Source organism: Fundulus heteroclitus, chromosome 4 (genome assembly GCF_011125445.2).
Source record: "Fundulus heteroclitus isolate FHET01 chromosome 4, MU-UCD_Fhet_4.1, whole genome shotgun sequence".
Taxonomy (NCBI): domain Eukaryota; kingdom Metazoa; phylum Chordata; class Actinopteri; order Cyprinodontiformes; family Fundulidae; genus Fundulus; species Fundulus heteroclitus.
In genome coordinates this window covers 16,301,694-16,329,520 of record NC_046364.1, presented here as the reverse complement: position 1 = coordinate 16,329,520, position 27,827 = coordinate 16,301,694, and the positions used below count along the sequence as shown (strand labels likewise).

Sequence of the window (27,827 nt, the reverse complement as noted above, 5' to 3'; positions counted from 1 at the left end):
ACCTATGAGAAATAGGTTTTTCTGCGTTAACATCAAAAAGTAGCAGTCAAGCCCGCTGGTAAAGGATGATACATGTTTCTTACTGTCACCTGACCACATAAGGGTTCTGTGCATCACAAAGCAGATTGATTTCTCCCACTAATGAGCTATAAGCACATAGAGCACATAGTGCATAGAGCCTGTTTGGGACAAGACATTGTCCCATGGATTGTGGTGATGTGAGGTAAAACAAAGGCACAGACTTGGAAATCCTCCTGACATGAATGCAAGTGATTTTGTGTGTAGTGCAGCATGAGCATGTATAAACTTACACAAAGTGTGTATAACTACATTATGTGTATGGTAGTAGTTGATGTGCCAGTATATTGTTTGCTCCTATAAGGTGAGTTAACTCCGGTCAGTGAGTCAGCTAACATGAGATCATCTCTGGTTTCTTCAAGGCCTTCTGTGTCTGAAGAGCCATCAGCCACGGTATCCAAAGGTCTGGATAAAATAAGAGGAGAAGAGGATTTATTATGTGCAGAACTGAAATTTTTAAAACACAAGAAAAAAAAAAAACAACTAAACTGCCTCTTTATTGTGCCACAGCTAGGGAAGAGCAGTGAAACTCATGTTCAGTGCAGAGACTCAGAAAGAGGTTATATCCTCAGACAATTGGGCTTCTCAGCTCAAACCTGAGTATATCATATCAGCACTTTATAACTTGAACTTTATTAATACTCTAAGTAAATATTTCTCCCTTCTCGTCAATCATTCTTTACACCAATATTCCTATTTTCCTCCACTCTCATTTAATCTCCTTACTGTCTTCCTATTCTCTTCCTTTCACCTCTTGTATCAATCTTACATTATTCTAAAACAGAGACATTATATATTTAAAATCAGTTCCAAAAACATTAGATTGTACAACATGAAAATGTCCAATTATTATTATTATATAGACGTGGTCCACAGGATGTGTTGGAAATACCCAGAAACTTTCCATTATGCCACCAGCAGCCAAGGTGAGACATTCACCGACGCCACGTAGGTCCTACGTTCAACCAGCTGTATTAACGAGTGTTGCTCCATCTTCCCTGCACAGATATCGAGGAAGCCTTCAGATTGAAGAAGGTCGCCAGTCTGATCGGGGTGGAGGGCGGTCACTCCATCGACAGCAGCCTGGGCACCCTGCGCACCATGTACTATTTGGGTGCCCGCTACCTGACCCTCACACACTCCTGCAACACACCCTGGTGAGAGCTAACAACACACTGGATTAAAGGCACAAAACAAACACAAGTCACATTACAGACACAAATAAGCAGTAACATTTTACAGTGAAATTGCTGTAGAAGACCAACAGTCCCTGTATTTTATATATAAAGCTCTGATTTATTCTATGTAGTTACATACGGAAGAGGATTAGGGCCACTCAAAAAAAATTATCTACTCAATTCTGACTTTTTAAAGTCAGAATTCTGACTTTTTTCTCAGAATTCTGAGATTAAAGTTAGAATTCTGAGAAAAGGAAAAAAGTCAGAACTCTGAGAAAAAAGTCAGAATTCTGAGATTAAAGTCAGAATTCTGACATTAATCTCAGAACTCTGAGAAAAAAGTCAGAATTCTGAGATTAAAGTCAGAATTCTGACATTAATCTCAGAATTCTGAGAAAAAAGTCAGAATTCTGAGATTAAAGTCAGAATTCTGAGATTAAAGTCAGAATTCTGAGAAAAAAGTCAGAATTGAGTAGATTTTTTATTTTTTTTGAGTGGCCCCAATCCTCTTCCGTAGTTACATCCTTTTGACTGATTGTGACAGAATAAAAAACCCATATTATAAATCAGAAACTAAAACAGGAGTGTGATATATGTGGGATTTTTAGTGAATACAGTGAATGTTTCCGAAAAGAATATAAAACAAAAAAAAAAAAAAACATCTGTCTATTAGTCTCAGCTCAGGTTTCACTGTGGGGAGTTAGGGGGATTCCTGCAGGCCGGTTCCACCAGTGGATCAGATTCTCCGATATGCTAGTGCCAGGTTGATACTAGCATGTTCTGCTTAATGAGCCAGATAATCTGAAGCGGGATGGCTGATTTTAAAAACATGTCATGTCTACTTGCAGTTGCGTGTTGACTGAGAAAGGCTGCAAAGACTGTTTAAAAAAACTTAAGGTGCCACATAAATGCAGACCAGCCATAACATTTTAGCGTGTTAAAGTAAAAACGTTCTTTCTAAACGCGCCCTCGGGTTTTTAAAGAGACACCGTGTTGCTCTGAACCTAAACCGATTCAAATCAAGACTGTAACAAATCATGATGAGTATTATTATTCTAAGCTATGGTTTGATTTTACAGACAAGGAGTTAATGTCTTTTGTCTACGATGTGAAGTTTTACATGTTTACTCCACCATTGTGAATATCCAGGCAGAGAGTGTAAAAAAATCTGTTGTTTCACAGTAAAGGTTAAAAAAAAAGTATGTTAGTGGTTTTTCTCCATCCGAACTTCGAAATATAGACAGCAAGGGTTAGATTCTCGCTATAAGATGACTTCAATACTTTATGTTTTAAATACTTGATGTCTCTCATTTTCTGTCTCTCACCCTGACCTTCTGCAAGGTTTATTTTTGAGGAAATAAATAAAAGATTGTTGGAGATTTCACACAGGATGAAGTTCCAACCTGTGCAAACATTTCAACATGTTTCTTTACTTAAGATTGCAGACGATAAATCAAAAAATATATGTATACTCTATTTTTTAACTAATAGGATATGGATAAAATATTCATGATGGAGAAGAAGCTGTTGCAAGTTGTTGAAAGGTTCATGGTTGCTTTTTGGATGTCACGAATAATGCAAACAAATAGGCCTTTGGACATCAGGAAATTTATATTAAATATGTTATATTCTGGTTTTGGTACTCATAGCTAACTGAAAATCTGTATTAAAACATTAGAGAATTGGGCTGGACATTATGGCTTAAAAACAAAATCTCTGATTTTACCAAATCCAATTAATTAATTTTAATCATTATTAATTTATTTTTGTCTCACAAGCATAAAAACATAATTAAAGCAATTATTTTTCAAAACTTGCTTTTATGTCAAGAATTTCATCTGGGAGTTGACCTGAAATCAAAGTGCAACTAAATACAAGCTTTGAAACATGTTTGTAAAACAAGATGGCGGCCCTGCCAATGTAAAATATAACACAATGTTTGCTGCCAGTGGTATTATGCAATGAGCTAAGGACAGGCATCACTTCACTCGTGTAACTACAAACTAACTTAAAAAAAGGTAATTAACTAAATTAAATTGCCTTGTATCATGTTAAAAAGTTTCATTGTTAAAATATTTTGACATTATATTTTCCTAAACAAATATTCAGCATTGCATGCTATTCTCCTCATGGTGGCCTATTGAGACCTGATTTAAAAAAAAAAAAAAGAATCTTAAAAAAATAGTAAATTCTAATTAATCAATTAAATTGATTTCCCACCCAGCCATATTAGAGAGTGATTATATTGTTGCACTAATGCTGTGGCAGTACCCACTAGCTAACTCAGAATGGTAGCTTAGGCTTTTGGCACCCAGTAGGACCTTTATGAAAAGAAAACATAATATTTTTCGTAATCAGAAATGCAAATGCTGTTTGGTGCAGGACTGTCACAGCCGAGCACGGAAATAAAAGTAAAACGATTAAAACTGAACCTCCTTTTGAAGATGTTGATCAGGCACAAGCTAGTGTTAGCAGCTGCTACAGGTGTTCTGTAGTTTAAATCATGTCGTAGTTGAGGAATGCCCTTTAATGTTTGCCATAATAAAGATTCCTCTGGCAGTCGGTGCTATACAGTCAGCAGCATACCTGTGTGAAACGAAATCACTTTTTGATTAAGATAACAAGCATAAACAGTGATTGCTACTGCTGTGTAGTTTACAGACTCTCAGATCTGAATGTGCCTGTAGCCCCTCACTGAAAAGGTTGAATGAACATGTTAATGAACATGTGAGTAGTTGGGCTTGAAATACGGATTACAGACATCTTGATGATGACCCATATTGATGTGACCCAAAATATCAGCCTTTTGACTGTAAAATCCAAAATTGCCATGATTTCTGTTTGAATGAGCTAATGCAAAAACTCCCGTTGGTTGTGATTAGTTTGCAAGTTCCGGTAAATGCTAAAAAAAAAAAAAAAATCACCCACTTATGGACAAAAGATTGAAAGAATAAATGTAGTGGTTATTAGTTTATCTGAAAGTTATCTGTCTGTTCTTGTCAGGGCGGACAACTGGCTTGTCGACACCGGATCAGAGCTACCTGAGAATGGCGGCCTGTCTGCTTTTGGCAAGGTAAGAAAAAGTGGTCAAAGGGATGGACTAGTTAGACTTCCAGAGTCTGAACTTTCACAGTTTAGTCTCTTTTGGACTTTTGTATTTTTGCACGTTTACTGCTATTGTGAGGTATTTCACATGACTTGTGTAAAAATGCCTCTGGCTCATACAAAGCTCCATGGCTGTTGAAACATTGACAAGATGCATTTATCACTGCGCTAAGTTCATCCAATGAACCGCTTTAGTCGACTTGTTTTACTGTCTGACAGGAATGATTGATCCCACTGCAGTTATTAGGAAAATGACTGCTCAGCAGGAATTAGGTAATTAACATCTGTGGATATGCACACATACATGTTTAGCGAGATAAAACGCCTGTGGACAGGGCTTTGAGGTTGCACAACAATTAGTGATAGGCAATCAGTGAGTTCATATTGCTTAGAAGGAAAAGGGATGCTCTATCAAGAAGGCCTTATCACTCCCCCTCTTTAGATCTGAGTAACTATTACTGCAAACAGAAAAGAAAAAATCAGTAATAAATCAGGAACAATCATGTGCTGGAAATGGGACTAATCATGAAAGATTGATGTAATACATTTCAAAATTGTGGATGCAGCTATTTACTTCACTTTTTAGGTATTGAAGTGATTTGACCAAATTGTATATTTTATTGTTGCTAAAAAAAATAAATATTTAAATCGATGTTTCTCTGTTTTGTTTGTTTAACAGCAACTTATTGTGGAAATGAACCGCCTGGGGATGCTGATCGACTTGGCTCACGTGCCTGTAAAAGTGATGCACCAGGTGTTGGACATGTCCAAAGCCCCGGTTATCTTCAGCCACTCCTCTGCATACGCCGTCTGCCAACACAAAAGGAACGTGCCCGATGATGTCCTCGCTAAAGTTGTGAGTCTGTCTAGAAAACTGTGGACTGACGCACAGTTAAACAAAAACACACTTAGTGTAATCCTTAAAGATGTCCTGATGCCTCTCAACAACCCAGGTAGAAAAAAAGAAAAGTCGAGTAGGTTCTTCTTTATTGAAACATGCACCATGCACTGATTCTGTGCATTGTTGCTGAGGGGGGCTGGTGCCTGGCTCCCACAGTCATTAAAGGCTATTCATGCGTTTGAACCATTTAAAGTTATAGTTGATAATCCTGTTCAGAAACGCTTTTTGTTATACTGGTTAAAATCGTCCTTCCATGCTGAAAGTCGGTCCGCATGGCAGGGATAGATCAGAGTTTTGGTCCTGCTCTCACCCCCCTCTGTCCCTTCAGTTCTGGAGGAATCGCCTCATCTATTGGTGGTCCCACATGCTAATCATTCTGACGCGCACGCGTAACGCCATTACTGGATTATACGGGACAGAAAACATGCAAATAACCTAAATTCTTTCTGGTATGAAATTACAAAAGTTGAGATCTGAAATGTTATCATAACATATCATCATTTCTGTCTCGTTATTATTTGTGTCTGTATGTGTATTTTGGCCTGACAGCCATAAAAGGGCCACTTTGAGGAAAAAATGCTTTAGCAGCTTTTGTTGCTGCTGGTAGCAAACCTTCAAATGCTCTTTATGATGCCATCAGATCCCAAGAGCAAACCTTAGAAAACAGCGTAGGTAAAGCGATGCATGCTAAACCACCATTATCAAACTGAAGACAGTAACATGAGACGGTAAATTTTAATCTCAATTGTAAAATATTAACCAGATCAAGCAAACAGGGTCTACAAACCTTTGGATTATTGGAAGTCCGTATGCCTTTTCTGGTTTGGACCCTTCTGTCTGCGGTTTGCCGTCTAACATTATTTTGTGACTCCAGAATCAGACTGAAGGAATCGTGATGGTGAACTTCTACAACGACTACGTGACGTGCAGCAAGACTGCCACCCTGTCAGATGTCGCTGGTAAATTAGCATCCCGCCAATAAAAGCTGCTGTAAAACTGGTTGAATTATAACATTTATAATGATCTAGGTGCTTTCACTTGATATTAAAGTTCACTGCTCTCACCACAGATCACTTTGACCACATAAAGAAAATGGGCGGCGCGGGTATTATTGGTTTTGGTGGTGATTATGATGGCGTCACCAGGTGAGCGCCAGTACAAACTTCAAAGCAAGATAAGGAGATTTCTAGATGTGATAATGTTGACAGATAAAGTTAGGTTGATTTTCCCTCATCAAATGTTAATCAGCAAGTTTGTTCCTATTTTAAATTACACAGGATTTTGATTCGACAAAAGGCTTTAAAGGCTAAGCTATTTCTGTTTTAAAAGGGCAAAATATATAACATATATACGATAACCCAGTAAGGGTTTAAATACATGTTTTTACCCTGAATGCCATCCTGTTAGGCTTCCTGAGGGTTTGGAGAACGTGTCCAAATATCCCCATCTGGTGGCTGAACTGCTGAGGAGAGGGTGGACTGATGACGAAGTGGAAGCTGCTCTAGCAAAGAACCTCCTCCGGGTCATGAAGAAGGTCGAGGAGGTGAGAAGTTATAGACACAGCATCGGGCTATGTGCAACTTTTTGGTATTACTGTAATGAAAGTGAGAACTTATGTCAGTCAAAATGAATAGCTGGGAAACAAAAGAGTATAACAGGCCTGTCAGTTCAGTGATTATAGAATGAGCTCTAGAGTAACAATATCCAGTGTATTACAAAAGTATTCCTTTATCCAGCAATACAGACATGACCTAGAGTGAGATCCCATTCTAAATCAGCGATGTTTGTAAGAAACTTTGACCATTCTTCAAAAACAGCATTAGTGAGATCAGACACTGATGCTGGATGAGAAGGTTTGGCTCGTAAATAGCCCCTATAATTCATCTCAAAGGTGTTCTGCTGGGTCCCAGTCAGGCCAGTCCAGTTCCTCCCTCATCCAGGTTTTTCTGGACCTTGTGTGCGCTGGTGCTCACTGATGTTGGAACAGGAAGGGGCCCTCCCAATCTGTTCCCTCAAACCCAGACTCATCCATTGGCTCCACACACAGAGTCATGATTTTACCGCATCCAGCGCTCTGTATTGAAATTCAAGGCCTGGATTCAGCACCTCCACTGACCTGCCCTGTGGTTTTACATGACCTCCGACTTGTTGGCTCACTTGATGTTGTTCAAAATTGGTTTTTGCCTTTGTCACAGCGGTGTTTCTCTCTGGAGTATTTAGTTGCTAGGAAGCTTCACAACTGAACTTATTGCGCTGGTGACATCCTATCACTTTGCCACACCAGATTTCTCCCCAGAGCAAACCCAATCTTTCACAAATGTTGTGGAATTAGGCCTAGGTGGTGATACATAGATGTGGCCATGTAAATCCATGATTTGGAGTTTGGTGTCCCATCACTACTGGCATGGATAGTAAAAAAAGAGCCTGAATTTGGCTTATGTAGGTAGATCTCAGAAAATATTCAGAAACGTGGATATTATATATATTCATTACACATAAAGGTGATATATTTCAAGCCTCTATTTGATGATTATGGCTTACAGATTATGAAAACCCAAACGCCTGTGTCTCACAAAATGAGGATCTTTTGAAAAAGGTGAATATTGGAAACTCATAGTGTGACACTATTTTAATGAGCAGTCCCAAAAGCCGGTTCCATGACCGAGGTGTTACCATGCTTGATTGGTCGTCAAACTCCATGACCTGAACCCCGTAGACAATCTATGGACTATCAAAGCAACCGGGCATCAGTGGCAGCAGAAGTCTTTCACTGCGGTAGCTTAGCAGTTGCTATATGACGGACAGGAGTTGCTGGCCGAATGAGAAGCTTCTCCATTTTCAAACTCACCGTTATCCTACAAGTTGACCGCTTTACTGATTTACGTTAACCTCCCTTACATGATAACATGAAATCTGTCTAAGGTAAAAAAAAAAAAGTATAAACACAGTCAACAGAGTCATTAATTAAGTTAATTATTGACTGTGTTGTCTTTATATTTGAAATTAAAATTAACCCATTACTAAATTACTAAGGTGTATTTTCGGTTTTCATAACAAAAATCTTGGTGTTGCTAAAGTAACTCCAAGCTGGCGCTGCCAGTGCACCTGGGTCTTCCATCACATTTAAGCAGAAGAACAGGCTGAACGTCTCCATGGCACGCCGCATTGATGCAGTAGTTCATGATAAAGCAGCCCCAACCAAGTATTGAGCGCACAGAAATTAACATTTTCTAAAGCCTAACATTTTTATTTAAAGTCCAATTTTTGTTTATCTTATTTACCCTGTATTGTAATTTGTTTTTGGACACTGAATTTTCAGTTTTCATTATCTGTAAACCATGATGATCAAAATTACAAGAAATAAAGGCTTGGAATGTTTCCCTCTTTGTGTAATTAATCTATATATAATATGTGAGTATCACTTTCTGAAATAAGCAACAACTTATAAAACTGCTTATTAAAAAGCTTTAATAGCTGACTTGGTTGTGTCCCTAGAAAAAAAAAATACTGACCTCATCGCCCCTACATAGCTTTTTGTACATATTTGAATAATAAACAATGTCTCAATCACCTTTGGCAACAATGGCAGCCAGACTGTGCTCCATTTGGAAACAGCTAGGCTATTATTTACTTTACACCTGCAGGCCAGTTTTGAGGTGTTGTTGCCCCGGCTTCATGTTTACTGTTCTTGAATATGAGCTTTTAGCAAAACAGAGTGAATCTGTGGATTTCAACATCAAATCAGGTGTAGCTTAAAGAAAAATGTTTTGAAAATGGAAGTCTGTAATGCACACATCCAACAAGCCTCTGTTGAGCAACATTATGTGGGTTATTTGTAGGTCCTACATGTTTGGGGCTTCGAGCACAAGGAAAAATGCTGCATTTCATTGATTCATTAGATTTAACAATTTTACTTCACATGAAGCTGATCCTTGCAAATATAAAATAAACTATCAAGCATATTATGGTCAGCCGGGATAAACATGAAGATAAAGAAAACTGGCCTTTTAGGGAAGATGACACACACGGCATTGCAAAAGTTTTCATACAACTTTTTCCCATTTTGTCAAATTAAAACCTCACACTAAAGTGTTTCATCCCCCTAGTTTCAAGTGTTTTGCAGTTTCTTTAACATCTTCTACATTTAGCTCCATATATGTCTCCATCAATTAACAAGCTTTTATGTCCCTACTGGGGGAAAAAAAACTTTCCCACTGCACGATGCTGCCATCACTCTGTTTATGGTGTATTTAGGAAAAACAGTCTGACCAGAGTACGTTCCTCCATGTTTGCCATGTTCTTTAAACCTTTATTAGGGCCTTATTGTGGGTTTCTTCTTGCCTCCTGTGCATAAATGACAGATTTGTCCAAGGCTCTAATAATTGCATTACATGAGAATCCAGACTCATACATGTGCTGCTGTTCACTGTTTCAGGTTCGTGACAGTCTGGCCAGCACCCTCCCGGATGACCTTCCTATTCCGTACGAGGATGTGAAGAACCCCTGCAGGACGAGCTACGGCTACCCCGACTCTGGGGCCGTCCATTCACTCAGCACACTGACCCTTCTGCTCGCGCTGGCTCTCCAGGCTTTTATGACAATAACAGCTTAGCAACTCCTCAGCAGTGGCGCTTATTTAAATCTTAGGGTTGTAAAATCTGGAAACCAGGAAATGTAAAGGCAATGCTCTTGTTTTTTTTTTTTTTGGTCCACCTTCAACTATTTTCTCAGTTTACTTTCATAGTAACTTCTATTCAAAGTAAAGTTTGAAACTAACAATTCAACATAAAACTGCATAAGAGGGCAAATCTAAGAGTCTGAGTCTGCTTATTGCAGGTAATCCCCCCAAGGATTTAACAGACCAGCAAAAGGATGATCTGCATCCACTGTGTTCTAGTGTGAAGCAATTGCTCCATCTAGTGTTCTCAGTTAAGTACTACAAGACCATTTATTTGACAGCTGGAAATAAAAACTAAAAGTGTAGATCTTTGTAAAGTTTTTACTGGACAATAAAATATAAAACAAAGAAAACTGTAAACTGTTGTACCTTTACTTTACAGAAGCACCACTGATTGGTCACTGGAAAAGAGGACCTGAAGTTGGCTTTACAGTATAACATTTAAAAAAAAAAAAACAAGAGTCTCATTTTCTTATTTTAAACACAAAAGACATGAGGGAAGGAAAAAAAAGTTTGATTCAGGACACTGAAATACATAATCACCTCTTAGCATTACTTTAACCTTTTTTTTCTTAAATCCTCAACGGAAACACTTGGTTCTCAAATCACAGCGCATTCAAGCATCAGCGTTGCCACAGTTCATTAATTTAATTCCTCTTTTTTTTTTCCTTTCAGCCACGCAGTGGTGAAAAACATTTCATAAATTTGGGAAAATTATAATTTTTTGCAAACTTTTTAAACAGAAAAAAAATGATTCACCGCCTCTACACACATTACTTTCAGACATATTTAATTTGTTTTGCCTGAACGATGCTTGTTACAAGCACAATAATCAGCTGGCGCCGTCCCATGCTTCACAGGAACAGATTATATCAACCCAAGGGTCCTGACAGCTACACGGGGCATGCATTGGACAAAATCAGCACCAATGTTCTGTTTAAAGGCTACATTAGCATTAGCGTGTGCAGGATAATCCAAGTCAGATATTATTACTTTTTTTTACAAACCTGTGGACATTGGGGAAACCAACAGAACATCCCCAGGGCTTCTTTTTTCTTTTAAACTAGTGTCTCGTTAAGAGTTTTAAACTGCTACTTTTCTAACTTTCTGTATCAGCAGGCAGCACTGCAGGGCTTAACGAAGCGTGCATGTAAACCTGGACAATAAGTGGAGCTTCAGATTCACCTTTTATATGTATTGCAGTCATCCTCAATAACAAGGTTATCTTTTTTTTTTTTTTTGCTGCTCTTTTAGTAAAGGTTATCGCACTAAAGGGTTTCCCAGGAAAACAGATGAATGGCTGCAGTCCAAACTATCAACCACAGATGAGACACTTTAAAGGATTAGTTGTTGTTTTTTTTTCATTTGGGTTTCTGTGGAATAGCTTAAAATAATCACTATCTTACCAGCAGCATAAATCAGTCAGCCAGATTCCCGTTTAAAGAATAGGTGAGAAATTCTACATTACTAACGTTTACATTTCAAATTCAACTCATGTGCCAAATATCATCCACTTCATTCGTTTTTTTTTTTTTTTTTAGCCAAACAACATTTAAGTTGCAGCATAATTTTATTTTATTATTTTAAACTGATCTACTGTAAACCCAAAAGGAAAACCAAAATGTGTATTTCTCCTGTGAAATACAAATATATCTGTATACACAGAGGCAGCAGATTCAGGTAGAATATGTTAGCAGTAACGGCAGCTACAGCTGAAAAGAAAACAAATGTCAACAACCCCGAGGTGCAAATGTGACCAGGAGTAAAAGTATTTAGTATAGCTTAAGCTAAAAATATTTTGGATTTCAAACTTGCTCTTGAATGAGTCCAGCTTGGATTAGCCGTTTGCATGACTGCATCATATACTGATATTCATTCACATCCTGGCTACTCACTATTACCATTAACTACTCCACACAACCCTGATTTTAAAAATAAACGCTTTGAAAGCGATGTACTTCTTCTCCACAGGCAGAAATGTGATTTTTAGAACTCTTAAAAAACTTTCTGAAGCTTGGATGACAAAAGGCGTCAGCTTAAGGTCCATGACCCGAATCAAAGAAAGGATGTCTCTAAACCTTATGTAACCAAGAGACAGATATAAGGTGCTCTGAGGTTGGTACTCTTTCCATCTGAGGTATCTTTGGAAGAAGGAAGGAAAATAAGTCTGTATCTGTCTGCGGGATGAGGCTGATTAACAGGTTTATGACACAAACTCCCTCTGTGTCTCATTCTGATGCTCCTGCTTGTTGCTGTCTGACAGCAGAGACGGAACATCTGGCCCGCCGATCCTGTAAGGCAAATTATCTTTGGTCAACATCTTCCTTGTGGCAGAAACCAAGCGGGAATAATTATCCGGGTTGTACTCGGACACTTGAGGCTGCGTGCAGAGCAACGGCAGATTGTCTCTGTCCGGTTTGGACAGGAAGAGGGGCGGCCTTCGCTGGCTCTCGCCCTCTTTCAGCGAGTCCGGCAGCGACTTGCGTTTGCTTTCAGGCAAGAGCATGATGCATAGCACCGACAGGACGGCGAAGGAGGCGAAGATGACGTGGTGCAAGAAGTGGCCGCTGTTGTTCTGAAGCTCCATCAGCGAGGAGGCGGCCCTCCCAACGCAGCCCGCTGCCAACACCAGGCCAAAACAGCCGCCCCTGGTGGAGACATGGAGAAATTACACCAGCACCGTGTACAGGTCAGGTAAAAGCTAACTCACAGGTCCTTAACCTACGGTCAACAACTGGACTGGACATACTGTCAGACTACACTGCAAAAAGGGAACTAAAAGTAAGTAAACTTTTTCTTGAAATGAGTGTATTAGTGCTTGATTTGAGCAGGTAAATAAGATTATCTGCCAATGGAATGAGTATTTTGACCCCAGAAATATGATAATTAGATATACCGCACTTCAAGTAAAGCGATGGAGATCAGTTGTTCCTATTTTAAGTGCAAAAATCTTATTCCATTAGATCATTTAAACTTGCCTGCTCGAATCAAGGACAAATACACCCATTTCATGAACATTTCCCCTACTTTTAGTTCCCTTGTTGCAGTGTAACCTGAACCGACAGCTGTATTGCTTAAATCTAGAGCAAAGTCACTCACCGAACCACAGTTGGCATGACCTCACAGGCGAAGAAGGCACTGAGCATGGCGAGAGCCTGAGAGAACAGCAAACCCACCACAGAGAGGACCAACACCAGGCCGCTTTGGAGATCTGACAATCAGGGCAGCAGCAGGTTAACTCAGGCGTCAATCTTTCTACACGTTTCACTTTAGACAGAAATACCGCTGTCCTACAATCAGAAATTATTTTACTTTCCAACCTAGGAGGAAACATGTCGCATGTCTGTGTTCAGCCAGGATAAGAAGGAAAAACACAGAGTCAGTGGCTTTGGTTGAGAGTTTAGGAGAAACCGGGCTAAACTCTTCCTGCTTCCTCTGTAGCGAACAGACCGTCGTTTCCGAGTCAGTCTGGCAAAAGTGAGACACCTACACTGCGTGAGGGCGAGCAGCAGCAGCGAGGACAGCCCCGTGATGATGGCGGACAGCAGGAGCATCCCACGCCGACCGAAGTGATTGACGGACATGCAGATGAAGACGCAAGCCAGGGCTCCTGTTATCACGCGCAGGAAGTACATGAAGTAGAAGTTGTTGTAGAAAATGTGCAGGTTTCTGGTGAAGCAGTACTGGATGCCCGTTCCGATAAACCTGGAGGAAAGATATTTAAAATGCACATTACATTTTTTAAAAAGGCAGAAAGGTTCTGAAGCTTGAAAATGTTTTAGTCCATGCTTATTGTGTAAAAGTTAAGCTAACATGTTACATATGCGTGTGTCATGTTTTTGTTAAGAAAATACAGTTCCTGTTTTCTAAGAGGTGCGGGCTGCTGGTTGCATTTGTTACGCGACATGGCCCTGACAGAGGTACCGGTTTTAATTCCAGCAGAATATTAAGGAATAACAATGTTTTAAAGGTGAAAAAAGTGCATATAGTACATCCTGTTGTGTGATACATTCAAAGACTGACAAGTGAGGGAGTTCCTAGTTTTGATTAATTTAATGCCTGGGGGGAAAAGGGAAATTTGGCCAGTTCTGATCTCTGGTCACAGGTTACATTTTTTTTTTTAGGAAACTCAGACAGAGGATAATTTACTTTTTAAAAGAAAAGAATTTGTGAAAAACAGAAACTCACAGAGTGAAGCTGAGAATGAGACAGTTCTTCCAGATAACACGAGTCCGCCGAAGCTCCAGGACTGAATAGTGTCTCGGCTGACGGTCTTCTCCATACGCAGAGTCTATTTCTTTAAAATAAAAAATAAAAAACATGTCCAAATTGTTTGAAAGCAGATTTTAAAGCTTTATAACCAAGAATTATTGGCAAAATAAAAAAAGCCTCACAGTTTAATGCAGTGTGTCTTTATTATTATTATTATTCCATCCATCCATTTTCCATCACGCTCGTCCCTTGTGGGGTCGCGAGGGGTGCTGGTGCCTTTATTATTATTATTATTATTATTATTATTATTATTATTATTATTATTATTATTATTATTATTATTATTATTATTATTATTATTATTAATCAGTGTAAAACGTCTCATTGATATCAAAATCTCTTTCAAGGCAGACCTGGTCACAGATATATCCGATATTATATGTAAATGTGTTAGAGACACAATGATTAATGATACCTGAGGGATTAAGCAGGAAAAAAAGTAATATAAAACACATTTACTTAAATATATGTTTTCTGTTTAGTTAACACTACAACAGAACAGCTTTATTGTCATTATACGACAAATAATGAAATCACAGTTGCATCTCCCGTCATGCATCAATATACATTACGAACAATAGTTAAGATAAAAGAAAGATTAAATAATAACGGATGCAATAGAGATAAGACATTCATAATAACTGACCGGTAACGTTCGCCTGAAGGCATCATTGTGAACAGACGATAAGCTGTGTGGGAGGAATCTCTGAGGGTGCTGTGGCTCTTCTGATGCATCTAGAATTGGCTGACTCCTCCAGGGAGGATAGAGGGCACCTGTTGCTCTTCTGTGCCGTATTTATAGCCCTCTGCAAAAGCCATCTTTTGTGCTGCTCTGCTACCTGATAAGTGCCACCACTACCTGATTGTGTCATAATAACCAAAAGGGATCTATAATTTACACTGAGAGCATCATGCTGTACGGGTTACACCAGAGCCCTGGGGACAGGGATGAGCAATCTCAGAGCAAAAATGTTCATTGAGATCATGAATTTAGCAGGAAAGGTAAGATAAACAGAGTTCTGATTGAGGAGTCGCCATCTGGTGGCCAGATTTTCATATTTAATAGTTTATCTTATAAACTAAAAAGGTTCAAACCAAGCCAAATGGACTTGCATTATTAAAAATAACCTTCAATATTAAGGACTTTACTCAGATCTGATGAAAATCTGTGCCTTTTGATCTGTGCTCTGTATTTAGACAAATTTAAACTGAAGGACCCGAATACTTTTTCACCGTTCCTGTGAGAAACCATTTGATGACTCAACATCTGCATTACCCACATGAACCCGCTGAGGTGACGAGATGTGATACCTGACAGCAGGGTTTCACCAGGATACATCTCCTCTTGGAGACAAACGCCGTTCCTGGTGGTAAACTCCTGCAGGCTCCTCTTGGCCTGGGGAATGTGATCTGTGGCCATCAGCCAGCGAGGAGACTCAGGAAACACTGACGCACAGCTGTGGAAAACAACTCTGTTATCATTTCTAAGGGAGATAACAGAGTTCAGATGCTTCTCCCAAAGTAAAAAAAAAGAGGCTGAAACAGCAAGTTAATGTATTTTTAGAAGCTTAAAGCTGCTCCAACCTTCATAAATATCACATTGTTGTTGCGGCGGCTGCACAGAGCGCAGCAGAGACATGAAAGCAAACACTTTGATGCGGCTCACCACCAATAGGAGAGCAGCAGAAGCAAAGGCAAGGTGGCCACGGCCTGGAGAATGGGCCAATCGCGGCACAGGATGGCGAAGCCCGGCAACAGCAGCTCCGCGGAGACGCCGAAGAAGCCGCCGATCATGGCAACCATGAGGCGATGGGGAGGGTCGGACAGCTCCAACCCTGAGACGGAGGCGGCAAACGGAGAGAGGATGCATGAGATCCAGTAAAGCAGAACAAACAGTAGTGTGGAGCAAATCCATTTCCTGTCAGGAAACTCGTTTTTTTCCCCTCATACAGGTACATAAAAAAATAAAACCACAGCTTTGCAGATTTCCTGTCCTAACAGTAAAATGCTCCCAGACTGACATGACCAACTTTCCTGTGATATGCCTCTGTTTTTTTAGAACTACTTATTAGAAATCTCAAAGGGCCTGGTAGCTGTCAAGAAGAGCAAGAAGTCACTCACATATCACAATAAATGGGGTGATTTTTAGCAGGCTCGTCTTCTTAAAGGAGGAATAAGTTTTTAAGCTTTTGAAATGTTAGGACACTTCTTCTTTCTAGCTCAAAGACCTGCAGCCCTCTGAGGTGAAGTTTAGTACAGCTACATACGCCAGACTCAACAGGCTAGATGAAGGTAACGGGCTGCTCTGCGTGTCTCTGGTAAACTTTAACCTCCTTGCTTCCCAGCTCTAACTCTGCATGGGTGGGGTGACGAGGATCTCCCGTCCAGCTCCCATCCTTGCCTTCGGTCCTGTCCTGTTATTGTTTTCTGCTCTCTGTGAGGAAGCTGCTTAGGAAGAACATCACTGAGGAAACTTTCCCTCCCTGCGCTCCTTAGCTCGCTCTGACAAACATCAGCCTGACGTCAAATTAAAAAAAAAAAAAAAAAAAAAACAAGAGGCTCATATGGAAGCAGCCAAGCCTACATGCAGGAATGTAGGAGGGAGTCAAAAGCACATAAACATGGAGGTTTCCACGGCTCCACTGTAACATTTCACTATAAAGCATTACGTCCTTCTACCCAGGAATGCGTTGAGTCTTTTATGTCATTTGGAAAACATGCAGGCTTGCGTGTTTAGAAGATCTGAAAACTGCAAGCCAAAGGATTATCGTGGCCACAAGGAGACTTTTTTTTTTTTTTTTACAGTAAAACTTGCTTACAGACATCCTATCACAGATCTTTGAGTTGAGGGCTTTGCGATGGCCACTCCGAAACACCGGCTTTCCTGTTGTTGAGCCACTGTGGAGCTCATTTGGTGGTACGTTGAGGGTCCCTGTCCAATTAAATTATCCATTTGTGTCCAAGCTTCGACTTCATGCCATCGTGGTGAACATTGTGAAGTTCGCCAGTCCCTCCTAAAGCAAAGCGCCCCCGCAGCATGATGCTGCCACCCCCGTACTTAACAGTATAGGTGGCTTTCTCAGGCTTGCAACTATAAAGATTTTGTCCTTCAAATTTAACAACAGTCTTTGTGGCCAAAATCTTTAGGATTTATCACAACACAGGTCGTGTCCTCAAAAATTCAGACTTCTTGTCCCTGAAGTTGGTCCCTGCTGTCTGGATTTTCTTTACTTCATTTTTTTTTTTTTTTTTAATATTGAAGAAAGTAAACAAACAAACAAAAAAAATACAAAGGTCTTATAGGAACAGAGGTCACCAATAAACATGTTAGCAATGTGTTTTTCTTTTAGATAGTCCTTTTTAAATCTATATAAATGCAAGTGTGATTACAGAAGTAGAGCCGCAGACTAAAATAACATTTTGTGTGCAGCTGACTGGAGGATTATGCTAGTTTTAGAACAGGCTGGAGGTCACCACATGTAGCCCTTGGGGGCCACCATGTAGGTGACCCCTGTGTTAGAGTCTTCATGGATTTTCTCCTGTTTGCCTCATGATGGACTTGTGACCTGTTCAGGAAATACCCCCACCTCCTGTCCGCTGACATTAGACTTATGATTTCACTTTTCCTGTCTAGGTTTTGCAAAAAAAACGTGAAGAATATAGCGTATGGAGCAGGGAATGATTTTCTTTTGAGTCATGTGGTGGATTGGTCAATCATCTAGTCCTCACATCTGCATGCACATAACTGTGTACAGCTGAGGCTGATGCGATAGCTTTTGCATCACCCTTGGCATCTGATCTTGCAGCTACATTTTGGCAACTGCTGGAAGGAGGATGGGCATCCATGTGCTTAAAAACGGCAGCACTCCAACTGCAGTTCACTCAGGTGCGAGCCGCCAGAACTGAAGTGATGCTGCTTGGGCTGCAAAACCCTAACCTGGCAAGCTAGAATAATAATGTGTAGAGCTCTATGTTCTGCAGATTATCAGTCTGGTTCTGCTCCCATCGAATCCGTTTGGGGAAAGGAGGGACATTCAGCAGAACTCTCTGAGCTGATTGGGTGAATTGAACCTAGTGTTGGTTTTAGCCAATCACGGTATCAAATGAAAATATAAGCAGCAGGCGTCATGAGAAACCAGCACAAGGTGAGCTAGTCAAGGAACTTTTCGCCGTTCTTCTTTCAAAGAAGAAATCATGGATTCTGACAGATGTGATGGCAGCAGCTATGCGTGCGTCCTCCTGCACTGCCATGTTTAATTTGGGTTCAGCTGGTTTTTTTTGGTCACAGCTGTATGTCCCGCCTTAAACCAGAATACTGCAACGTGATTGGCCCAAACTGTTTTTGGTTTGGGCCCAAACGATAGAGGTGGAAGCGGGACAAGATGGATTCTTGTGTGTTTGTGAACGCACAAATACCACGAGAATTCAGCTTACAGGCAAGGTTAAAACCCTTAAACCACCACAAAATTTTACATTACAAATGCATGGTGACCTTTTCAGTAATAAAAACATCTGTGAAAATTATTAAACGTTATCAGTGGGAAAAGTACAATTCACACAGGCATTCCCCAATGGGGATGATAAAGTTTATCCTATGTAAATATTATAATTTTATGATTGTTAAGGGAGTTTATGTGCTCAATTCCTCCATTGTTTAGGTAAATTAGCCAGACAGCTGTCTCTGTTTGTGTGCTTTCTTTCTTACCATGGTTGTCTGTAATTTAGACAGGATATTTAATGCAAATAGACCACGTAAAGGTGCAGTTGAGTTGGAAATGATCCATAATCTGTGAGATTTACGTTTAAAATTATTTTCATTCAACTAAGAAGAATGTTTCCATTAGGAAATGAGACAGACATCTCTTAATACGGTGTAAAATTAAAAATGTATCAGCTTCTGTTTTGGCATGTGAAAATCACCTGTACCCTACAAATCTTTACTGGCACAACAGCAGTCAAACCTTTCTTGTACTTGCTGACCAGCTTTTTTGCTTGTTGCCACTGGTTTTTGGACGCTTTATCTTGGTGATGAGCTCCAAGACTTTGTGGCTGGAAGGCCCTCTTACCATCACCCTAATCTTTAGCTCCCTCCACATAATCAGCAGAGGACTGAGTCACTGCAAAACAGAAATACTGTACCCCATCAGAAGAATCATGTTGATAAAATGCAAAGATTACAAAAACCTAAATTGAACTAAACGACATTTTAAGATCGAAACGCTGTAAATACAAAGTTCAGTCTTTTAAGGAATGGCTGCAGGCTTTAAAGTCTTACTTTAGTAAAGTTATGTAAGCTTTACTTGGTGAACGCTTTTTTGCTCATTTTAAACAGCAGGAAATAAATAACTAATGAAGGTATTCTTGATTATTAGACTTGTCACATCATAAACATTGTGTCTTTATGAAATCAGGAAGTATTTTGCAATTACTTTTGTACAAATTTACATTAAAAAAGGGGGGATGGTCAAAATAAAAGCTGCTGATTCACTTCAGGCTTCGTGAACTCTCTGAATAGAAACAGCAGAAATGTTTGGTCTGTTTTAAACACGGTTCATTCTCTATTCATCAGTCAAATTGTCTGAATGACTGGAAAAAAAATGAATTGACACAGAGAGGTTTGCGTGTTGTCGCGCATTAGGAAAAATCCCCAGGTCATGCGTGAATATGTCATCTTCACTGCTTCGACTGTACGATTCCAGGGTCCTAATTGAATTACCTGTCTATTGGTTTGATGGGTGGGTATAATCCGATACAAGAAATGTAATTATTACGTTTATTAGTGATGCAAATCGCACAGAGAAGGTCTTTGTTACGAGGTCACAGGGGACAAGAAGAAGAAGGGGAAGAATTAAGGATCACTTAAAGATCTACCGCACTACGTCGCAGGCTCTGCTAAAACCTAAACTTTATTAAAAGAGTTGAGCTGCAGAGTCACCGATGAACCATCCAGTTTGGTTTATTGAAAATCAAAAACTCTCTAAATTAAGCTGACTAACTCTTTACTGTCTGACTCAAGCACTAAACGGTATGTTCTCTTTATGCCTCCTGAAGTGAACACAAGATAACATAACACAGATAGGAAGGATTTGTAAATTGCTAAGAGGATCTTCTCTTATCTTGCACTGATAAGGCAGGACAGTGTACTTTTCAGTATTTATCTTAACTCAAAGACTTTATGTATTTTATTTGCTTAATACTGAAGCATCCAAACATTGGGAACCATCGCATTAACATGATGCAACCTTTATGTTCCATCGAGCTACTTGAAAGTAGTTGCAGATGATGAGTCTTGGCGCTGAAGCTCGCACCAGACTCATGGGTAATGTGAATGCTGCTGATAAGATCTTTGCTGGGAGCGTGTAGAGTTGGAGGAAATGAACAAAGCAGCAGATGTATCTGAATATGTCCGATGGTTTCTCATTTACGGCTCTAGTTAGAAGTTTATTCAAACTCATCGGGGATGTCGAATTCATTTGGAGCTTTTAATCATTTATTTGAGTCGTTCTTTTTTTCCAGGGTGGAACGTATTTGTACAACAAGCGACTGTAATTAATCGTAAAAACAGGAATTTAGTGCACGAGTCTGAATTTATTATGGATTCTTTTCTAATACAAACAGGGTAAACTCTATAGATATGTGCTCAAATATAGAGAGCCCTGCAATAGTATTCACACCCCTTGGCTTTAAACCCGTTTTGTTACATTCTGACCTGCAATTATAATGTTTTTAAATCATGTTTTATGTGATAGATTTGCCACAAAAAAAGTCCAAGTTGTTGAAGAGATATGAAAAAATCTAGATTAAAAAAAAAATTTGCCATGTGCTCATATGCCTTGCAAGGCACTGAATGTATAAACCCCTCCTAGTATTTCCTGAAGTTGCATCTTGACCCTAACCACATACTTTTTGTTTCCTTTAATGACCTTCTATCATAATTCTTCCTGGATGTCTGACCGCCCTATTTTGCTAAAAATGGTAACACTTGTTACGAATGAGGGGAAGATGGAGCGGGAGATCGACAGGCGGATTGGTGCAGCGTCTGCTGTGAAGCGGGTGCTGTACCGATCCGTTGTGGTGAAGAGAGAGCTGAGCCAAAAGGCGAAGCTCTCGATTTACCGGTCGATCTACGTTCCTACCCTCATCTATGGTCACGAGCTTTGGGTCGTGACCGAAAGAACGAGATCCCGGATACAAGCGGCCAAAATGAGTTTTCTCCATAGTGTGTCTGGGCTCTCCCTTAGAGATAGGGTGAGGAGCTCAGTCATCCGGAGAGGACTCAGAGTAGAGCCGCTGCTCCTCCACGTCGAGAGGAGCCAGTTGAGGTGGCTCGGGCATCTGGTCAGGATGCCTCCTGGACTCCTCCCTGGTGAGGTGTTCCTGGCACGTCCCACCGGGAGGAGGCCCAGGGGAAGACCCAGGACACGCTGGAGGGACTATGTCTCCCGGCTGGCCTGGGAACGCCTTGGGATTCCTCCTGAGGAGCTGGCCCAAGTGGCCGGGGAGAGGGACGTCTGGGCCTCCCTACTGAAGCTGCTACCCCCGCGACCCGACCCCGGATAAGCGGAAGACAACGGACGGACGGATGGTAACACTCACTCGAATTGGTTGGTTTTGCAGCACAAACCTGACTTTTATGCGCCAATCCACAACTTTTTTCTGCAGGCTTTAGGAAGCACATTCCTGAATCCTGATCAGCCAAATTCCTAAATCAGTTTTCATTTGGTTTGAGGCAGTTTTCAAGTTGGCACAAGAGACTGTGTCCATGTTTCAACCATCTAGCCCAATCTGTCAAGCTCAGATGAAACTAACAGCTGGAGCATCAGTCTATTATCCACAGTGAGACGGTGGCCAGCAAGAAACAACAACCTGCTCCAAAATCGCCACCTTAAACTTGACGAAAACTTGCAACCAAATGCCTTCTGCAAAACAGCTTTGTGATCGAGCAAGACAAACAATGATGATGCTGTCAAAGTCAGGGTGAGGCTTTTCAGCCTAATAACACTATGCTAACTGTCTAGCATGGTGGTGTTAGCATCATGCTGTGGGTTGTTTTGGTGCTATTAATACAGATGCCTTGGCAGCAAAGTTGACAGAATAAGCCAGCCAGACTTACTGAGAATGTAGGAGGACACGAACACGCCAGCGAGCATGGCGCCTTGACAGAGCCGCAGCAGCAGAAACACCACAGCGCTGCTGGAGAGACACACGGCCACCCCGAACAGACTGGACAGCGTGATGGAGAGGAGGAAACCCCGGCGACGACCCAACCTGAAAACAAATCACGGTGCAACTCAAAATGTACTCACATTTTTTTTTTAATCTACTTGTTCATCACATTAATGATTGCAGGTATTATTTCATCGTCATCCATTTCTGGGATTATTACCTACCAGTCGCATAATGAACCCAGAAAGACATATCCCACAATCCATCCCATCATGAAGCAGATATGCTGCAGCGGGACCTTCCAGTAGTCGTCACACACCAGGTTCCACTGCAGACGTAGACGGGAATTAAACGTTTTAATACACTTTCAAAACAGGGATAAAATGGGCCATAACTATTATACTGTTCCGGACTGTCAAAGGAAGGTTTGATAAATTCATGTAGAGAATAGGTTAGTTTAATGGTTTAAATGTTTGTTTGTTTTTGAAATACAAAATGTCATGTCAGCTGACTGAAGTCAAGGTATTGAGCACTGTCTGCAACAATTTGTGTGAAAATTGACAGCATAAGCCAATTAAAATGCAAAACGGTGACCTTCCGCTGAATTTTTTCCCATTGGAGACAGTACGAACCAAAGATATATCCTGTTTTGGTACCATCATATTTCATTTAATAAGATAAATCCCTTCCCGTTTTACTGGCCTGCAACTCATTACAGGCAAAACAGGCTGAAAAAAAATGTCACCACTTCTAATCGAATTCACTTTTATTTGTAAGCCGTCTACTGTTCATAGCCGAAGTCGTGTCGAGGCACAGTTAAATTTGCCCTCAGCTATTTACAGCCCACTTTAATTCCTCCGAAACAAGGACAGGCAGGGGAGAAATCATAAAAACACAGGAAAACAATTAAAGTTAGTCGGCTGAAAACTTGTGCTTAATTCAAGCGTGTAAATGGCACGAGCTGCGCTCATCTGATAGTCCTTATGTAAAACGGGAGAGAACAGCAGGGAAACTGTGACAGGGATCCCTGTGAGGAAGCAGGAATGCAGATCATCTTGTTTCTTATTGAGTTAAGAGGCCTGCTGACAGAGTTATTTCATTACAAATGGGTTGTGCTTAAAGTTTGCTGCTGACTGGTACCAGCCAATCCCCACACAAAGTTAATCTCCACATACTCCCTCCTCCATATGCCCGGAAATGTGGAAAGAAGGCGTACAACTGAACTTATTACAAAATACCGCACTGATATTTAACTAAATTACGCTGACAAGACCTTAGAGCTGAAATAACTAATTAGATGAGATACACCAGCCAAAGTAGCCTAAACATACATAGCACTAGAAAGACGAATGATAAAAATATGGATTTATTGCAACTGATATAGTTGTCTAAACATTTAACGTTATTGCTTGATTGTCCGAATACTTTGCCACCCTAAAGCAGCTCTATAAAACCTGCCTAGCTTTAGGTTGCGCAGAAAAATCCGACGGTGAAATGTAAAAGGAGCAACATAAACACTTGAGCCGACCACAACAAATATGGTTTAGAAAAACTCTGACATATAAAACAAGACCACGTATAAACACATTCAAATCCACTTTTTATGGTGTTTGAAGTCAAGCAGAAGGTAATATTAGTCCAACAGCTTTAGGAATATGCTAAATAGGATCAAATAAAGGGTGTTAAAAAGGTGCAGTGTGCTGGATCTACTGCCATCTAGTGGAAAAGTTGTAGACTGCAACTAACTAGAATGTTTTCTTTCTTCCAGGAGTACAGAAGATAATGACGTAACCACACACACACACACACACACACACACACACACAAATGAAAAGATAAACAAATCGTTAATGTCTATTTGATATGAACTTTAAAGTGAGTAGCTGCAAAGCTTGTTTTTCCGGCTGACTCCTTCTAAGTTTTGTATGTTTGCTGGGCGATATATGTTCGGGGTGGGGGTGGGGTTGGGATCAGAGTGTGTTTGAGCCTGTTTTTGTTTTAGTTTTGTCTGACTGTGTTAGGGTGTATAGTATAGTGTCTAAAGACTGAGCAGTGTAGAGTTGGGGGTTGGAACCTTATAAGCATTCAAATCAGTATCTTTATTGGATTATAAATGTGAATACAGATTATTTTACTTGCACGTTTGAAACAAACAAAGCTGTTATTTATAGGCTACTGTAGAAACTATATGAAAAAAAACTGCCACTCAATCCAAATGATTGTTCTTTTTCTGCTTTCCTGCTCCAACATGATTTAATTTTTTTTACCTTTGCATATACAGTAGTTCCCAGTTCTTTAGCAGTTCAACAATGTTTTAATCAACATATTATTCTGAGCATTCAGATTCTAATGCATGCCACAGTTTGATAACAATTTGTTCTCTGAAAAGCTAAAATGAAAGCCTTCCTAACAAGCAGAAAATGTTGCACAGGTCAGGAGGACGTGTAGCCAGCGAGCTTCTGTTGTTTTTTTGTGGTATGCATGTGGGGCTGTGTGCAGCATTTTCCGACGTTTAAGGTTCCCTTTTGTCCCTGCAAATGACATAATGGGCACACAGGAAGCTGTTGTTGGGAAAGGAGGCGCTCAGGGTCTCCGGAAGGAACAAGAAGCCTTCGAACTTCCCAGCGCCACAGACCGTCAAAGAGAGACGAACGGACAATGATCTGGGAAACGAGCCGGGGGAAGGAAATGACCCATAATGACCTTGTTGTGCTTGTCAGGCGATGCTCTCTGCTGACATAACTGAGGTCCTGGAGAGTTAACGTTATTAATAAGAATACATTAAAATAGTTTTCCATTTTTTTAGGAGTTTCTAAATGCTTCTCAGCAGCCTTTGTAGACGCGGGCGGATCATCAAGCAAGCAGAACAAAAACAAAGATAAAGACTTGGTTGTTTACACAGGCTGCATGCAATGTACTGAAGGTAAACACCATGTCTGTGTCCAGGCCCATCTGTCAGCCTCATGATCCCTCCATGTCTTTCACACTCAGTGCCGGACAGTAACGCAGATTACACCAGAGTCAAAGGGACTCATCTGTGGAGATTTGCACAGATGATAAGGGAGATTGGGCAAAAGAAAAAAATAAGTTTTAACAGTGCGTCCAAACCCGAGCAGATATTGACAGAAAGTTGAGCAGCTGACTTCAGGACGCATGAGATAAAGTGGAGCCCTTCTGCTGAAGCAAGACTAAAAGAATTTAATCAACTAAACTCTTGGGTTTCATAACATGAGGATCCAAATTGAGGGTTATTCGGAGCAAATAAAGGACAACTCCTGGCTGACAGCAGCCTCCTACCTCCGTGACAAAGTTGCTCTGGAGTCCCGCCACGGCGGAGTACTCCCAGCCTCTGGTGCAGGGCACCGCCGTCCGCGGCACCTCTCCGGACAGCTCCGAGATGTTCGCCGGGTACCGGTAGAGCTCGCAGTGGCTGAGGCCGGAGCCTTTCACCCAGGGGACGGTGAGGTTCAGGTAGCCCTCCGCCGAGTAGTTGCTGGGCATGAAGGAGGACGGCAGCAGCTCCGGGTCCGGCTTGCAGCGGTACGCGCTCGGGATCAGGGTGTAGAAAACGTCGCTGAAGAGGTTCAGCATGACCGCGAAGGTGGGGAACCAGCTGAAAACAACCGCGACCCGGTTGTAGCGCCCGTAGCCGCCGGTCTGAGGGAACACCTTCGCCTCGTAATCCATGGAGAGGCGGCAGCTGGCGGCGGCAGACGCTCCCGTGGCCATTCCCGCACCGAGTGCGCTCCGTCCGCAGCCAGCGGCAGGTAGACGCCCGGGGGGAAGGGTGGGAGGGGGGCGGGACCTGCGGGTCACACAGGCGGCACCACGAGGTCCGGGAAGCGAACCTGTGACACACACACCTGCTGGGGTGGTTCACAGGAGGTCCAGACATCATCATCATCATCATCATCATCACCTCCTCCAGTCCGTGCCCATGTTGGAGATGAGGGACATTTATTAAATTCACACCATTTTATTGCTCTTACATGCAAAGCTCTGCGTGATTGAGCTCCATCTTGGATAAGTAACCAGAGCAGGGAGGTCCGTCTCAGATGTGCATAAAACATATTTGTTCTGTGTATACACTTGGAATAGCTACAGTCAGGGGTGGTTCCAGACCAAATTTAGCAGGGGGGAGGCAGGGTGGGGCCAGTGTTTTTTCACAGGGGCACAAAACAAAAGATTGGGGGGGGGGGGGGGGGGGGAACTAAACAGGTCAACATTTCGTCGTTTAATATAATAAGAAAGCCAAAGAGCCAATTGTGGCTCTGGAACTGCAGGTTGCAGACCCCTGATCTTTTCTCAATACAGCGGAGCTTAACGTGAAACAGCCTAATTTTTAAATTATTGTTATTTTTGTCTATTTATTTTTTAATTATTTTGTTATTTTATTATTGGGTAAAACCATAAATGTAAAAAATACAACTGATCCAAATGACCAGCCAGTCACGGTATCTTTGTCAGCATTTATCATCCTAAGAAATTCAATATCATGTTTTTAGTACAGGGGCCATAACAGGGGCCAGGAACAGTTCTACAGGGGCACTGGCCCCTGTTGGCCCCTGTCTAGAACCGCCCCTGGCTACAGTCAAACATGGTGGTGGTATGTTATGGTCTGTCTGGGCTGCTTCAGGGGGCCTTGAGCTCTGCTCTTCAGCTGAAAGCCCCGAGGGAGAACATCAGCCATTATTTTTGCTACTTTAAAATGAAGTTAACTTGGATTATGCTGCAGGGAAATGATCCAAATCATACGGGAAAGGTCCGAATGGCTGAAAAGGTCCAGTGTTGATCCGAAAAGAAATGCTTTGACTGGCCAAGACTGTAATAGGGATCCAGTGTGGTTGAATTAAAATATTTCTGGAGACCAGATGGGCCAGAGTTCCTCTACAGTAGTTTATGATTGAATGTCTGATGGCGGTTTTTGTCCCCAAGGATGGGCTCTAAATTAGGTTTTGAGGGAAATGTATTTTTCACATTTTGGTGCAGATTGGTTTGAATCGCTTTTTCCCCCTCAATGAAAAAAAAAATTGAAAATTGTTCTTTGTAATTAGTCGTTACCTTTGTCTGATATTAAAGTTTGCTTGATCATCTGAAACATGCAGTTATGTCAAAAACAAAAACAGATCAAACCTGTAAAGGGAACAAATATATTATCCAATCATGCATTGATACAAAATTAAAATATTGATCCATATCATAATTTTTAAGATACACCTTCATTTTGAAATTCAGCTATGAGACTATAGTGAACAGCTGATTTATTATTGTTTTTATTTTAAAATGAGAAGAATGCTGTTTTTGATTTAAATGCCTGATATCCATAAGAGGTTGGAAAGAAAATGGTCAAATCATATTTGGGTTTGTTTGTGAGTTAAAGGTATACTATGCAACCGGGGTTGATTTTCCAGCGAGGCTCCCCCCAGAGGGCGAAAGTAAAAGTGCACTG

The 27,827-nt window shown here is 40.9% G+C and overlaps 2 protein-coding genes across 2 annotated transcripts; one reads left to right on the top strand and one right to left on the bottom strand.

The window, feature by feature from the left end:
* Positions 1 to 907: 907 nt before the first annotated feature.
* On the top strand, positions 908 to 9,999 carry dpep1 (dipeptidase 1). The gene is made up of 8 exons (XM_036136165.1): positions 908 to 1,004; positions 1,085 to 1,235; positions 4,260 to 4,329; positions 5,041 to 5,217; positions 6,137 to 6,221; positions 6,332 to 6,407; positions 6,670 to 6,805; positions 9,698 to 9,999. The coding sequence occupies exons 1-8, from the start codon at positions 911 to 913 to the stop codon at positions 9,872 to 9,874; spliced, it is 966 nt and encodes a 321-aa protein (XP_035992058.1). The 5' UTR covers positions 908 to 910; the 3' UTR covers positions 9,875 to 9,999.
* A 248-nt stretch (positions 10,000 to 10,247) lies between these two features.
* On the bottom strand, positions 10,248 to 26,162 carry slc22a31 (solute carrier family 22 member 31). The gene is made up of 9 exons (XM_012850775.3): positions 25,676 to 26,162; positions 22,603 to 22,706; positions 22,326 to 22,480; positions 15,879 to 16,047; positions 15,524 to 15,669; positions 14,129 to 14,237; positions 13,431 to 13,645; positions 13,040 to 13,151; positions 10,248 to 12,588 (listed from the first exon to the last, which is right to left on the bottom strand). The coding sequence occupies exons 1-9, from the start codon at positions 26,105 to 26,107 to the stop codon at positions 12,144 to 12,146; spliced, it is 1,887 nt and encodes a 628-aa protein (XP_012706229.2). The 5' UTR covers positions 26,108 to 26,162; the 3' UTR covers positions 10,248 to 12,143.
* Positions 26,163 to 27,827: the final 1,665 nt, after the last annotated feature.

Coding starts and splice junctions, on each gene's coding strand:
- dpep1 (XM_036136165.1), top strand. CDS start 911: ATGAAAATGTCCAATTATTATTATTATATAGACGTGGTCCACAGGATG. Junction 1,236..4,259: donor CACTCCTGCAACACACCCTG/GTGAGAGCTAAC, acceptor TGTTCTTGTCAG/GGCGGACAACTGGCTTGTCG. Junction 5,218..6,136: donor ATGATGTCCTCGCTAAAGTT/GTGAGTCTGTCT, acceptor TTGTGACTCCAG/AATCAGACTGAAGGAATCGT.
- slc22a31 (XM_012850775.3), bottom strand. CDS start 26,107: ATGGCCACGGGAGCGTCTGCCGCCGCCAGCTGCCGCCTCTCCATGGAT. Junction 22,707..25,675: donor AGAGCAACTTTGTCACGGAG/GTAGGAGGCTGC, acceptor CTACGTCTGCAG/TGGAACCTGGTGTGTGACGA. Junction 14,238..15,523: donor TGGTGAAACCCTGCTGTCAG/GTATCACATCTC, acceptor TTTATTTTAAAG/AAATAGACTCTGCGTATGGA.